Raw genomic sequence first — 15,354 nt, 5'->3', positions numbered from 1 at the left:
CCCTTCCTCTTTACCTCCATCACCTTCTCTTTCATCTCTCTATCCTTCACCCAAACCTACCTTTCTTTTTATTTTTACCTCTGCCAGGCGTAAGTCTGCAGGACATCATTCATTTGATTGTGTGTGTGTCCGTGTGTGTATCTGTCCACGGCTAATCTCGAATACTACTGGACCCATCAGCCTAATATTATTTGTGCACATTTATGACTGTATGCTCAAGGACCTCTTGTGGTTGCAGTGATTAACATATTTTTAGAAACCTATTTTATAAAACGATTCCTTATGAGCCTAGATTAAAGCTTAGACTTTCATCTTTTCAGCAGTTCTCGCCATTTTACAATACGCTTTATGACATAGTAAAAGGCATTGGCTAGGCTAAAAACGAGGCTTACCTGGTCTGTTGCCACATTTTGGCTTTTGTCATGGCTCAAAAACCGACATCCACAGAAAAGTTTGGTCTCATCTTAAATCAGAGTATCTACAGATTAATTCCATATATGTTACGACCCACTAAAGTTATGCATTATATGAGATGAATAAATGCCCGTTTTTGTTAGCTTCACCGCCATCTTGACTGTAAGGGCGCTGGGAGAGACAAGTGTGAGTGAAATTCAACTCTTCTTTTATATTGTGTGGTGTTACAACAAAATGCTCTAATAAATAACAATGTGTAAATTGAGAAGTTTGGACTTATCGTCCCGTTTATTGTTTCCTTATTAAGCTTATACAGTTAGGTGAACCCAGGATGCTCAGTTACAATACCATACAAAAACACTGTTCATACATCTATACAAGAAAACTTACACACTTCCCCTTGCTTCACTTTCCTTCCTTCCCACATTAACTGCCTCCTTTTTCACCTCCACACATCTATCCCTTTTCTTTCTTTCTTTCACCTGTCACCCATGTTCCCTCCATCACCTGCCATCCTCATACCTCCTCCTCATTACCTTACCTTGCCTACTCTCGACCCTTGTCTCTCCTCTTTTCCTCTTCTCTTCCTACTTTTTGTCTCTCTAACAACCCTTCTTCTTCAAAACACGTCCATCTCTCCTTCCATGACCATGATGTGGGTTCAGCCATTCAGTGAAGAGTCAAACAGGGGTTGTTGGGTTCATCTTCTCTCTAATGGCAAAACTATGCAGCACCCATCTTCTGTTCCTACATCAGCCATTTATTAAAGCACTTCACCATTTACTTTAAAGGCTTGCCCAGCCATTTACCACATGCAATGACAGGTTTAATCATTCAGCTTACAGTACAACAGGATTTATTCTTGCTAAAATGATGCTCTGCAGCAATAAATAAAATGTGCCCCTGAATTGGTGTTTTCAGACACATTTTGTTTTAAATAGTGTTATTTGTTATTCCTTTTTTTCTTTTTTCTTTTTTACTATAATTTAAAATGTCTTAATCCAGTGTTTTTTAATTGTAATACTTGTTCTCGCAGAGGATGGGCATATCAAATTAGACGTTTAGACAACTGTCTGTGGACTAAGGGGTTTTCAAAAAGCTGTATATTGGTTTAACAATTTCCAAAAGAACAAATCCATTCAGTCAAGGAGCTTTGGCCATTCTCAAAATGAGAATCCCCAGCCTAAATCCTCCATCACCCTTAATGCTTCAAATCCTTTTCTCTCTGAGGATCATTCATTTCTCATGGGAGAATCCATTACCAATTTATCATTTTGATGCACATGTTTTGCATTGCAAAGCATTGTGATTATTCCACTTAGCTGTCAGTGCATAAGATCAGTCAAATGTCAGTAAATTTCCTCTATTTGTGAGGCTTTATGAGAAAGAATAAAACATTTAATCTTCAGATCAACGTTGCAATGAAAATGTACTTTAAGTAATGAATTGTGATTGTTAAGCACACCTGATCAGTTTAATCCTTGTCCGTTTGACCCAAAGATACATCCAATAAGAATCAAACCATAGATTGCCTCAATGTCATTTTGTCATTACCGTATACATATTAGTAGTTTTACCAATGGGCCGAAGACTCACTGTAAGTAGCCTGCTAGGTTCAACTACTTACTGAATATATCTCTGGATCTGGCAGGGACACAGTCTTTCATTGTTAACATTATTTTTCATTAATCTTGTCAGGTTTTTAAAAGATAGAAAGATCACCTTATTCCCCTGTATGAAGCTGACATTACAGTGTAAATGAGATAATCCTGCTGCTGAGTTGAACCATCATCAACCCACTTTTTCCATGATTTCTATGTTTTAATTTTAGTTGAAGGATTACATGCCCCTCTGTGAGTTGAAAAAAATTCCTTCTAAAAATATGTTTTGGCAGCATTTTTGAATAAATTAGATTTGAATTAAACACTTTTACCATTCTCCAGCCAACACTTCACACCAATCATTTTTCTCATTACTGGTAAAGTGTTTTAGGTGTGTTTACAGTTTGGACTTATAGAACTTGATAGTGATCAAATTGTGGTTCGATCAGAACTGCTGAGTGAACATTTTAACAGTTTGGCATTACTTCCACTCTTTTGTGAGAAACTCTTCCAATAGAAATACTGAACAATGAAGTATCTTTCATCGTCTGCTATCTATCCACCCATCCTCCTTCTATGACACTTTAGTGTGTTTCTATCTTTTGTTGCCTGCCTCTCAATCCACCCTCCCTTCCCTCCATCTATCTCTCCTCTCTGTGTCTATTCTAATGCCGTTTCTTGATCCTTTGCCGCTGAACTTTTATTAGCTCCATAAATGTCCCTAAGAGCCTGCAATATCGCTTAGCTAAAGCACTAGAAGAAAAGGAAGAGGTAACAAGAAAAAAAAATGGAAAGAGAGGCAGAGTAGTAATATCGCTTAGTCCCGTGGATGACAATTCAAATAAGAAAATGTATTAAAACAAAATGGCGTCAGGGACATTAAAGTGAATTAGCCAATAATAAATGACCATGTGTGCGCCCCGCTGCCTTAACCTCTCCAACAATTTTTTTTTTCCCCGATAGTAACTCATCTAAATTTGTTGGACGTCTTTCGGGCATGGGGCCAGAAAAGCTTTTATATCCATAAAGGCCTATGGATCACAGAGAATTGCATTAAGCTGTCCAATTTAATTACAGTATCGACAAAACATAATAGATACTTACAGCCTTACGGAGAGCGATGGGTAGAGGAGGGGAAAGAGCAAGGGAAAGAGAGCAGGAGAGACGGAGAGAAATGAAAAGTGCAGACAATGTCCATTTATAATGCTGATGCAGTGTATGTATCAAAGGAGGCGTTTGAGGAATGTGTGCATGTGTGCATGTCTATGTAGGTCTGTGTGAGTGTGTGTCTCTGATGAAGTATTTGCAAGGGCCCATGAGAGCTTTTGAGAATGCTTAGTTTGATTTAGACGCTACAGCTCCCCGATGACTGTTTCACTTGCAAACACACACAGATGTGCCCACAAACACACAGAGATGCTGCGCTCTACAGTCTACACACACACACACCCGCACACACAGTCCTACACAGTGTCACTCGTACAGACTCATACCTTTCCACACAAACACACACCCAGACACACACACACACACACACGTACTTACTTAGAAGAGTGGCTGTCCCGTCCCGTCCTGTCCCAGCCAACCCAGGCTGTCAGCCTCCCATCCACCATGATCAATAGAGGGGGACAATATTTTTATTCATAAAGCGCCCACTTAATTAAATCACTGGGAGTGGAGCGGAGGGGGGGGGGGGGGGGGGGGGGGGGAGTGGGAGGATTGAATAGGGGGGAGGAGGAATGGGGCAGGGGTTACAAGACGAAGCAAGGGCACCGAGTCAAAAGACTGATGTAGAATTGCAAAGACTGTGAAGAGAATGGCAAAAAAGGGGGGAGAAATATGGAAAGAAGACCATTCTGTGTGTCCTCCATTAATAGTGCGCCAGGATACAGAGGACAGACTTCAAGGCAAAAATGTGTCTGATGGGAAGGGCTTTTGTTCGTCTTTGCCGCAACATTCATCAGTTGCCTAAAAATGATTACGTAAAGGGCAAGCTTTCAGAGATCACGTGTGGTTTGGAAGAAACACATGCCAATAACTATACCATTAGAACTAATCAAACAACTTGCAAACTTGATAAAAGAGAAGAAATCTAAAGGAGGATGCAAAGAAAAAAATGTGAAAACAGAAAACTAGTTAGGGGTCAACTGATAGTTGGCCTGGCTGATTATTGGATCCGATATTCAGCATATTTACGATTACCGGAATCTTTTTTTTTTTATCCGATTGCAGATATGCGCTACTTTGGCTCTGACACAGCCGCCTCCCTTTGTCTGTAGTCACCACTCTGTGGTCTTGAGCAATGTCCCGCCCACAGCACTATCTGATTGGTTACACGTCACAAGTTATAGCCGATCAACTCTGAAAGCTGTGCATGCTGCAGTGCCACAGATGGCACAGAGAAGCATCTGCAGAGTGGAGCCGCTCCGGTGAGCGAGCGGAGCTGTGTTTCAAAGGTAAGGCAGTAGATATTGCCGAAGTTGCAATAAACATCACAATCCTCTACGCTGAAGTTTTAAAAACACCACAATCTCATGATCTATTCCCATGATGACAAGCATGCCCAGTTTCCCAGTTACACCATTGAAAATGCTGGAATAATGCATTTTGTTACAGTGATACAACGTAAATTAAGCTGAGTCTTGTAGAGCTAACTTGAATATGATAACGAACATCAACAAGTTCATTTGTTGAGCCATAATTTAGCCACCTAACTACAACAAAAAATTGATAGGCTATAACGTTTTACCAGGGCCGTTTATACTCAACCCACATTACTGAAGTGTGTCCTGAAACTGTCTTTGACTCTGTATGTTGTAACTGTTAGAGAGGTCCAGGGTTGTTGTTGGACACTTTGGACGTAATGGAACTGCATCTAAGGCCTGTGTTAATCCATACACAGACTGCATTGATGGTGTTTCAGCTATCAGAGTTGAATAGTCACTTCTATTGATATTGTACATATTGATTTATAGTAATCATTAGTAATGAAATAGCCTAGTTGTGAATGACAGGTTACCTGCTGTCACATGTTGTTAATATATCACATTTAAACTGTGGTGGAATAAGTACTCAGATCCTTTATTTAAGTAAAAATATCAATACTACAATATAAAAATACTTAATTACAAGTAAAAGTTCTGCATTTAAAATCATACTTAAGTAAAAGTACAGAAGTATTACCAACTAAATTTACTTGAAGTATTAAAGTAAAAGTACTTGTTTTGCGGTACTGGCTGCAAGGCTGTGACTGATATATTAAATAAATTTGTTAAAGTACATTATTAATATTTATAATTCAATGCATAAGTAGAATTTAATTGTTGTAGCTGCTCGAATTGGAGCTAGTTTGAGCTGCTTTGTGAGGGACATGAGATAAATCTGAGGGGCGTTGAGATGACAGAATGGGAAGGAAAGAAGAAAAAACATAGTTTTGTTACATAAAATTGAATTTGGATGGATTTGCATCCATTAGTTTTTCAGTGTGAAATATTGGAGAGTTTAACCTCTTTGGGCTTTTAACAGTTATTTGCTTGAAACCATATAAGGGGAAATGTTTCTTTGGTGGAACTGCAAACAACTCTAAGGCATCTGAAATATGGCAAAGAGACACAAATACACACAGATTTTTTGTAAGGGGCCACAAACCAAAAAGTTTGGGAACCCCTGTTTTAATCTTTAACAATTTATAAGCTCTTCATTACGTCATTTTATGTAAAATCTTCATTTGAAAAGCAACTAAAGCTGTCAAATAAATGTAGTAGAGTAGAAAGTACAGCATTTCCCTTTGAAATATAGTGGAATGAAAGTATAAAGTAATAAGTAATAAAGTACCTCAAAATTGTACATAAGTACAGTACTTGAGTAAATATATTTAGATAATTTCCACTACTGCATTTAAATAATTGAAACCAACTAAAGGCTTTCCAAAGCTGTTTTGCTGTCAAAAATGAGGCATAATCATGCATTAAAATTGTGCATTCTAAATATTGACACCAAGATTTTCATTTTTACAGCAAATATATATCGTTTCTTAATATCTGTTCTCAGTCTCTTTGATTACTGATCATCAGTATCAGTCGGCCCTGAAAAACCATATCGGTCAACCCCTAAAACTAATGGAAAAATGTGGCGATGAAATTAATTTAAGCTTTACAATATATATATATATATATATATATATATATATATATATATATATATATATATATATATATATATATATATACACACACACACACACACACAGAAACATTCCCACTATATTGTCCCACACTGCAGTCCTACTGTCTGCAATGCACTGCCAGCATGCTGGATAATATATCCCCCCAGTTTGTTGGCACAAGTCACAATCACTCAAGTAGAGTGCCTCCGTAGCCAAGAGTTCAAGACCATGGCTGTAATGGGAAGGTTCCAGTATTGAGAGCATGAAGCTATATTACTATGGCATTGCCAAAATACAGCATTTATAGTCAGTAAATTTTCCCTGGATAAATGAAGGTTACAAAACAGTTCCTACATATAGTTATTCAACTTGCCCAGTAATGGTTAGAATATCATATACAAAGGCTGAGTTTGGTTTATTTCCACTCAGACACCACATTGCAACAGCAGACCTCCCTGTTTGCTGTTGCAATGCAATAATAGATATATGTACATACATCTATATTCGTCAGATCATGCCTACGCTTGCTGTGTGGTTACAGGATGCAGTCTAGTAAAAGACAAGCATGGGTCAGTGAAGTGTTTCACTTTTTTATTTTCAATTTATGTATTTGACTAAAGGTTTTAATAAGAATCTTCACCACTTAAAGTCATAATACGAATTGAGAGAGTTATTCTGTTTTTACAGCTCCAGGAATAAATTTAAACAATCTACTGTCCCGGGCGTTTAAACCTTTCCATATATTTATTGTGACTTAAAGGCAGTACTTAACAATAAGTTAAATGGCATAAAGGATACTTTAATAGTTTCAAAGGTTACAGATACCACAGGATATTGAATTGCTTCAACAGTACAGGCAGTAAGCGCTGTAATACCTGCTGCATGACTTTGGTCTTACCCTACTGTAGACTGCCTTAAAAACACAGGGAATATGAGCTAGCCAGCAGTCGATATTTATTACTCTCTTTATGGAACAATATTAAATGCAGTTACAGCCCCCAAGGGAGAGAAAAGAGACAGACAGAGAGAGAGAAAGTGAGATAGTGCGAGAGGTGGAAAAAGAAAGTGAGAGAAGAGGAAGAGAGACAGGGAGAAGAGCAATGAGAGGCTTGAGCTACTATTGAAGGTCTCTCAGGTTTCAGAGAAGAAATTGTGTCACCTCTGTCTTCCTACTTTCCTCTTTTCTTCTGTTCCCTCAATTTTCTTCCTATTCCTCTCCTCTCTCTTTTTCATCTCTCCCCTGGAGCTGAGCCAAGGGTCATCTCTCTTCCTTTCTTCTTCTGCAGTCACTCTTTCTTTAATAAAAAACACTCTTATACACACATAGAAACACACACAAAGATGCATGCCGCACATTTTCACCCATCCACCTTCACTTGCCCACTGTTTCTTTCACGCAGAGACACACAAATTCTACCTGACACACAGATGCACACCTTTGCCAGCCTCCTTGTCATCTCTGTCTAACTGAGACCTCCTGTGATGCCATCTGACACAAAACCATATCAAATCAAACGCGCCTGTTTCCACTCCCCTGTTCACAGGTTAATGGTTCAGGCCTGAGCAGCCCTGGCTCATATCTGGACAAGCCTGAGGGCGGATCCGTCTAATATCTGGTGTCTACTGTTACACAAAAAAAGTGTAGGATGAGATACCCTGGGAGAAAAGTTCATTTGGTCTGTGTGTATAAATGAAAGAGGGGAAAGAATAGACGTGTATGTATGTTTTTCTGTCTTTATATCTGCATGAGTGTAAAGGATTTAGCACCACCATCCCACCCAGGAGGCCTGTTTAGCATTGTGTGCATGTTTCTGTGCGCGTATGTGTGTGTGTGTGTGTGTGTGTTAAAGGGTTAACAGTAATATCCGAAGCGGCAAAGGGTGACCTGGCAAGTGTTATTATTCTCCTCACATGAATAATGGAAGTTAATATGAAGAAGGTGATAGCTGGAAGCAAACACACACATATACACACACACACCAAAGCCGACCACTACCACCACTACCCTGACCCAGGGAGGATCATGCTGTCATCCTCAATCCCTCCTGACTTATAGAGGCCACAGAGAGTCACCATGCCCAGCGAGGAGAGGCCTTCGCTGGGGGAAAACCGACGGTGGGGGGGGGGGTCTGCGTGTTGAAAGGAGAAAGTCTGGAAGACATTTGGTCAAAATTCAATCAATTATGCAGTACTTAAGAAGCTATGACAAACAGGCATCTCCTCTTCTGTGTCTTTCTCTTACTCTGCTTCTAACTTGTCTTCTACTTGTTCTCGGACCCGATGATTACTGAACTTTGTTTACTTGAACTTTTGCGAACTTTGCTTTGTTTGTCTTGTCTCCATCCAGTTCTCGAGATCCCCCAATTCTTCAAAAGACATGCAGCTGTTTTCATAATCAGTATCACTATAATTTACAGAATTTGTCATCCTGATAGAACTGATGTATAATTCAAACAGCCATCCGTCTCTTTAATAGAATTTTTAGGAGATTAATTGCCTGCTCCCTCAAACACTGTGGCAATAGGGGAGGACCAGAAAGGCTAAATCCAATAATTGAAACGTGGCAGCAGATTGCTAGACACTGGTGTACAAACTATCCCACTATTCAAATGATCCCTGAGTGTACCTGTGTGTGTGTGTGTGTGTGTTTGTGTAGTTAGTCTATCAGTGAGTGTCCTTTTCAGGGATCACAGGCCAATCTCCTGTCGGTGATAGCCTTTGCTCTACTCAAAGGTCAGCAGGCATGACTCACAGAGAGATGAGGAGGAGGACAACTGTTTACATGAAGACATGTCACAGCTCTGAATGTTGAATATGTTCAGACATTTATAATGCATTATGATAGAGTAAAGAATATTTTTGATATCTGCCGGTACATAAGGTCATATCAAAACATTGCCAAATTGCAGCCAGAGGTGTCTGTTTAAATATAAAAGGCTCTGACCTATTCTTTCAATCAGCTTTTTATTATAAGTAATAGGGTCCAACATGAACACAACATTTTCTGCCAAAGTTAGAATAGTAGTTTGGTTATTTCGCATTTCTTTGTTTTGTTTTCTTTCTTTTTTCTTCTTCTTTTCGTGGGCAGGGCTCAGTTAGAAAAATGTGATGTCATACAATTTTGTGCACTTATTTTAGCAACATTTTGAATCAAAATGTGATGACAGTTGTTGGGTTGTTTGCGTCTGTTGCCAGGCCACCGTCAGTCAGATCTAGTGAGGCACGGTTAGGTGGTGAAAACATTCAGCTGTGGGTATTTTTTTCTTCTTTTTTTTTTCATTTTTGTCACTTTCTGTTCTTTGGCAGCGTTTCGCCAGTGGTCACACCTCTCACCAGAATTTAATTTGGACAATTACAGCAATTCTGCAGCATCTCAGAAGAGGGAATGGGATGTTCCTCTCTGTTTCAAGTTGATAAGACCTGATTAAGCTGATTTGTTTTTTTTTTTTACACAAAGATCTTGCCAAGTGCAGCTTTATTTTGTTTTTTTATTAATCACTAAAACACATTTATCAGGCTGAAATATACATTTTGTAACTACAAACACATTTGTGTGATACCAAGTGTTCAATTTGCATAACTTATGCATTGTGTCCTGTTGCACACATTAAAATCACGTCTTTTATTTTTCTAGCTTCCAATAAAATCTCGACAACATGTTCATCTATTGTTTACACCTCCCAAAATGTCATCCCAACATGTGAGAGTGCGGGTTGCAGCTTGGATATAAAAAACATTTCCATAACCCTAAAACCAATTGCACAAATGGACAACCAGTAACCATCCGTATGATGAAAACTTCATCCAAGGCCTTGTGACATATGAGTTTTATTATGGCGGCCTAAACCGTGGCCTCCCAGAGCGGTGTCAGTCACTCAGCTGGAGTCGTAAAGGCCGACAGAGAGACACAGAGTCTCATAATGGCTTTTATTTGACTTGGATGGCTTTCCTTCTGTTCGAAGAAATAACAAATAAATATCATGGTGGGTAAACAAAACAATAAAAGATTTATTAGCCATAGAACTCCTCTGAAATATGACTTTGTAATGCGTTTCCCCGCCCTTTATCTTGTTCTTGTTCTGCAGCTTTCTTTCTTTCTTTTTTGTTATCATTCTCAAATCTCTTTGTCAGCAGTGCACAGAGCTCAGTGTGAAAGGGATGCAAATCATAGAAATTAACAGGATAGATTTACGGATATAGTTAGATAGGTAGATAGACAAAGAGAATGACAGATAATAGAAACAGATTGAGAATGGGAGTGCGGGATAGAGAGCAAGAGTGATAACAGCTTTGCTTTCTGTTTCCTATTTGCTCCGTCAACGTCAGCATGGGAGTAACAAAGAAAAAAAGAAAAGAAAGAAAACCTCCCTTATGAAGAATCCCATCCCTACCCAAAAAGTGTCAAAACCTTCAAAACAAGAAGTGTAAACACAAGGGAATATTTTCCGGCTGTGCAGCACATTAAAATATCATAATACCATTCCTGTCTGTCAAATGTTTGCCTTTTTTATGCTCCTTCGTTACTGCAAGCGCTTAGCAATATTGCACATTAAAGCACATGTTTTCTTTGCCTAAAGAGTATACAATGCCAGACACATACTTTTCCCATCAAGGCCTGGGGAGAGAAAACGAGGAACGCTCATCTCTTGTCAAACAAAAAGGAATGAGCCAGAACATACAGAGCTGAAAAGGGAAACATCCAAAACGATGAAACCTTGTTAGTTTGAGGAAATTAGTTTTCTGTTTTCAAAGCACGGCTTGCCAATTAACATTCACAGCTCTAATAGAAGTTGATTGGCTTCGGAGTAATGCACAACCAATTTTCCTCCTGTGTACGCAAATGCGTACGTGAGTGTAAATTAGACGGCGTAGTGTCCGAAATTAATGCCCGCCAAGCGCCAAACGTGGGTAGATTTTCTGTTTGGCGAGTAAATCTTGGAAGGCTATCCGTCACACTGCATAACGGCCGGGAGGAAATTACTCATGTTTGTCCCTATACAGTGTGGACACGTGCACCCTATGTGTTTTTTATACATGTCTCGAGCACTCCTAGTTTCAGAGCACTGTTTACCGTGCGGGACGTCAGCTACTCGACTTTGCAGCTCTTTATTAAACTGTCACTTGCTGCCGGTCTGCTGCTAGCTACAGTATTCAATATAATACCTTATCATCTTAATGAAATGTACTGAAACAAATGTATATGTGACACAAAAAGGCAATTTATTATTTTGAAAAAATATGTTTGACCTGTGTATTTTTTTATCTACCAGTCCCCTTGGCAGGTGAGCCAAAACGTTCATGTTGAACATTGCATTTACAAGCATAAGCTGTAAGCATATACAGTATGTATTGGAGGGTTTATGTGTGTGTGACTGAATATTCATTCCAAGGTTAATGTGTGTGAGTGTGTGTGATAGTCTGTCTGTGAAAACTGACCAATAAGAGGTTTTTTTTAACTGTGTGACAGGGAAATGTTATGAATATGGTTGGTACATAATTACCTTTCTCCACAGAGAGGCTGGCAGATTTCCATGCTGTGTATATTTGTGTGTGTCAGCATGTGTGTGTGTGTGTGTGTGTGTGTGTCAAGGTCAAAGAGGAAAGTCAAGCAGAGGTCTGTTGCTCTTTTATAGCATGTGTGTGTTGTTGTCGTTATCCCGGTGCTTGTCGACGATCTAACATGCGTGGTCATGCGTTTGTGTGCTGCCGCTGATTGGCTTTGTTAGCACATGTGTGGACAGTATGTGAGCTTGTGTGTATATCCAACTGAGACTTGACTGGCAGGAATATAGGGTGATTAGCTTGTCCGATATTTCATACCTCTTCTTCTCTCTCTCTAATTAGATTGTGCTTCCTGAGCCCTGCGTGCCTGTCAGGCCTTCTACCCAACAAACAACACTAATAGAGTTAAGGCCAGGCTGTTGTGTCATGTCAAAAATCATTTAGCTCATATAGGTATTCATTACAGAGGGAGGGGGAAAAAAAAGAAAAGGCTGTTGTATGTGCTGCTGTGTTCAGTGTGTGTGTGTGTAAAAGAGAAAGAGGAAGAGAGTCATCACTGAGAGGGAGAAAAAATAAATATGTTGCGTGATAGTGGTGTTAGAATGTGTGTGTGTGTGTGTGTTCTCGGGTTTCTCAGAGTGAATGTGAGGGCATTATTTTTCCACCAGAACAACGCTGCACGCTGTTGGAGGACTTTACATTAAAAACATGCGAACACACACACACACACACACACACACACATACACCGTTCTTTAATTCTGATTCTCTCTTCTCCTCTATCCCCTTTCTTTATCCACCACTGCCTTTCCATTAATCACACACACACACACACGTATATGCACACACACACACTTAAAGGCAGTAGATGGACTCATGCCAGCAGTGTTTCTGATAGTTCTTTTTGTCTTTGAAGCTCTTTGGACCAAATTGTTCCACTGATCATAAATGTCATATCATCCTTTCTCTCTTCTCTCTCTCTCCCTCTATCCATCTCTTTCTCCTTCTGTGCCTTTGTTCTGTAATTGGCTGTGTGTGTGTGCGCGCGTGTGTGTGTGTGTGATTGTGTGTGCGTACGTGTGTGTGACGTAGATCAAATGTTTGTGGTTTTGTTTATCATTTGACTCCATATATCTTTGAGTGCTTGGAATACCTCAACTAATGTCCTCTCTCTCTCTCTCTCTCTCTCTCTCTCTCCCCAGAGACCTCAGTGAGAACCAGATTCAGGCGGTTCCGAGGAAAGCTTTCAGAGGAATCACCAGTGTCAAGAACCTGTAAGCACAATTACTCCATTTCTTTCTTCTCCTTTTTCTTCCCTCTATCTCATCTCTTCTTCGTCCCTCGTCCCTGCCTTCATTTCTATCAAAGCCCTTCTCCGTTTTACGTGTTACTCAGCCTCTTTTTTTAAAATTATTTTCAAGTAATGTTCAACACTCTTTTAAAAATTCCTTTTAACGCTTTAAATCTTACTGACCCAAACTCATGCTGTGCATAAATGAAGCATCACTTCTTTTTAAATTGTAGTGGACATCTGAAACTCTCCAAAGATGCCAGATATGTTGGGAAAATGTGTAAAAAATGATGCCCGAGACATTTCAAATATAGCTTCAATGAAGAACTAGATACTGAAACTGTAAAATGTATGTAATAGGATGTTTTTTCATCCCATATCAAAGATACTTAAAGGGAAAAAAAGGGGAAAATGTGATTATTAAGCCTGATACATGATGCTGATGATGCATGAATTGAACCTATCTACCGTGTCCATTTTAGATTGTCTATAATAGAATTTGAGGAAGTCAGTGTATTTTCTATATGGCTTTAAACCACCTGATTTTGAATCACAAGTTTTCTCTTTAAATGTTGTCCTGAGCCCTATTTTTTCTTATATAAATGAAACTCGTTGACATATTTTCCAGTTCCACAAGGTTCATCTGTTATTTCCATCTTCCCTGCACCTCCTTGCCCTCTTCAGCATTTTGCTTTTCATCACCTCTTCTCATCCTCCTCCCACTTCCTCCTTGCACCTCCCTCTCTACTTTTTCTTCCACTTCCCCCTATATTCCCACTTCTCTCATCTTCATCTACTTCTTCTTTTTCTTTTTCCTCCTCTCCCTCTCTTCTCCTCCTGCTCCTGTCCAGGGAAGGTTTTGTCCTCACGTCAAACACTCGATACCCTCCTGTCATTTATTCATGACGTCCTAATCACCAATAGTGTGATCAATACGCTGCCTAATCAATGCTTCTCATCAATAACGGCTGATCAATCCTGCCTGATGCATAGAAGAATCCTAGACAGACTCTTGGGGGTAGACAACGTGCTCAATGATAGAAAGTTCAATACAAGGCACAGAATAAAATAGAATAGAATAGAATAGAATAGAATAGAATAGAATAGAATAGAATAGAACTCACTGTGGTTGTGAAGTGCAGTGACCAGCAGCAGATGGTGGCTGAAGTTCAGGTTCTTAACGTTATGTGACAATGAAACTGGATAGTGCTAGAAAAAAAAAAGCAGATTCACTCAACAAATCTTCAGTGTAAATTAAAGTTTGCTGTTGTGTTTTATCAGTCATGACTGACATGACAAAGAGAAGAAGCGAGAACGGGATAGAAAAACAGAGCAGAGCATAATAACTACAAGATGCAAAAAGATAATAACCCATTATTCTGGATGCTCCCCAAGCCTTATTTCACTACTAGAGCTGCTGACAGACAGAAAAAAAAAACAATGTTCTGTGACTAAATTAGAAAGAAAGAGAGAGATAGATAGAGGGGAGACAGAGATGATTTTGATCTAATACACAGATTGTTTTTTGTAGTGATTTAGTTGCAATGTGAAGAAATAATAATAAGCACATTTTTTAAAAAAAAGATGTGTCACATATAATAAACATGATCTTGGGCAGGGTGACTATACATACGGGGTGAATAAGATTAAAACGTCCTCAAAAATGGATCTGAACTTAGAAGTAAATGAATCATCATTACAATCACTGATGCAAAGATGGGACATATTTGATTAATGATAGTGAAATAGATACACCATAATTATTAATGTATTTCGTTCCATTCTGCTCATGATGATATTGTGATTTGATTGAAATCCCCACTGTTCTGAACTGCCGCTGTACTAAATGGATGTTGGTGGTGAGATTGTTTTCTCAACTGCTGTTTCCAAGTTCGAGAATGAACTTCGAACCTTGGCTTTTAAGCCGACGCGGATGAGGAGTCTTTCAAGTGCTTGGGGGAAAAAAGTGGAAATTTAAACATCAACAACTCCATGACAACTCTGCAAGCTCCATCTGCTGGTGAGGATCTTGTGTTATGATCAAAAGCTCCATAACAGCTAATTAATGCGTCATATAGCTGCTAATTGATATCAAGACCCACCTTGGTAGTAGTGTTTGTACTTCAGAGTTTACATCCTTTTACAATGAGGGTTTTACATTATTTTGTATCCTCTCTGTACATCAAAGTAGTGCCTATTCAAGACACAAGTAATGAAAATACTTATCAGCAGAGAACTTACCAAGAATTCTTGACTCAGGTCTGGGCTGGGCTGGTACAACTTTTCATCCTACCAGCAACAGCACTGCTTATCTAAATAGCAAGCAGTCAAAGGCACAATTACACCAGTTTATTTCCAGTGCCTCACTGTAAAATGTGAACG

General features: G+C 39.2%; 1 protein-coding gene across 1 annotated transcript in view; it reads left to right on the top strand.

The window, feature by feature from the left end:
* slit3 (slit homolog 3 (Drosophila)) overlaps nt 1-15,354 on the top strand; it is a 261,998-nt gene that overhangs the window by 126,412 nt on the left and 120,232 nt on the right. The window contains exon 5 of the mRNA XM_042418724.1: nt 12,884-12,955. Coding sequence (XP_042274658.1) covers nt 12,884-12,955 — 72 coding nt within the window. The remainder of the gene's footprint in view (nt 1-12,883; nt 12,956-15,354) is intronic.

This window comes from Thunnus maccoyii, chromosome 8 (genome assembly GCF_910596095.1).
Source record: "Thunnus maccoyii chromosome 8, fThuMac1.1, whole genome shotgun sequence".
Classification (NCBI taxonomy): Eukaryota; Metazoa; Chordata; class Actinopteri; order Scombriformes; family Scombridae; genus Thunnus; species Thunnus maccoyii.
The sequence above is the reverse complement of the archived record's forward strand: the minus strand, read 5'-3'. Positions and strand labels throughout refer to the sequence as shown.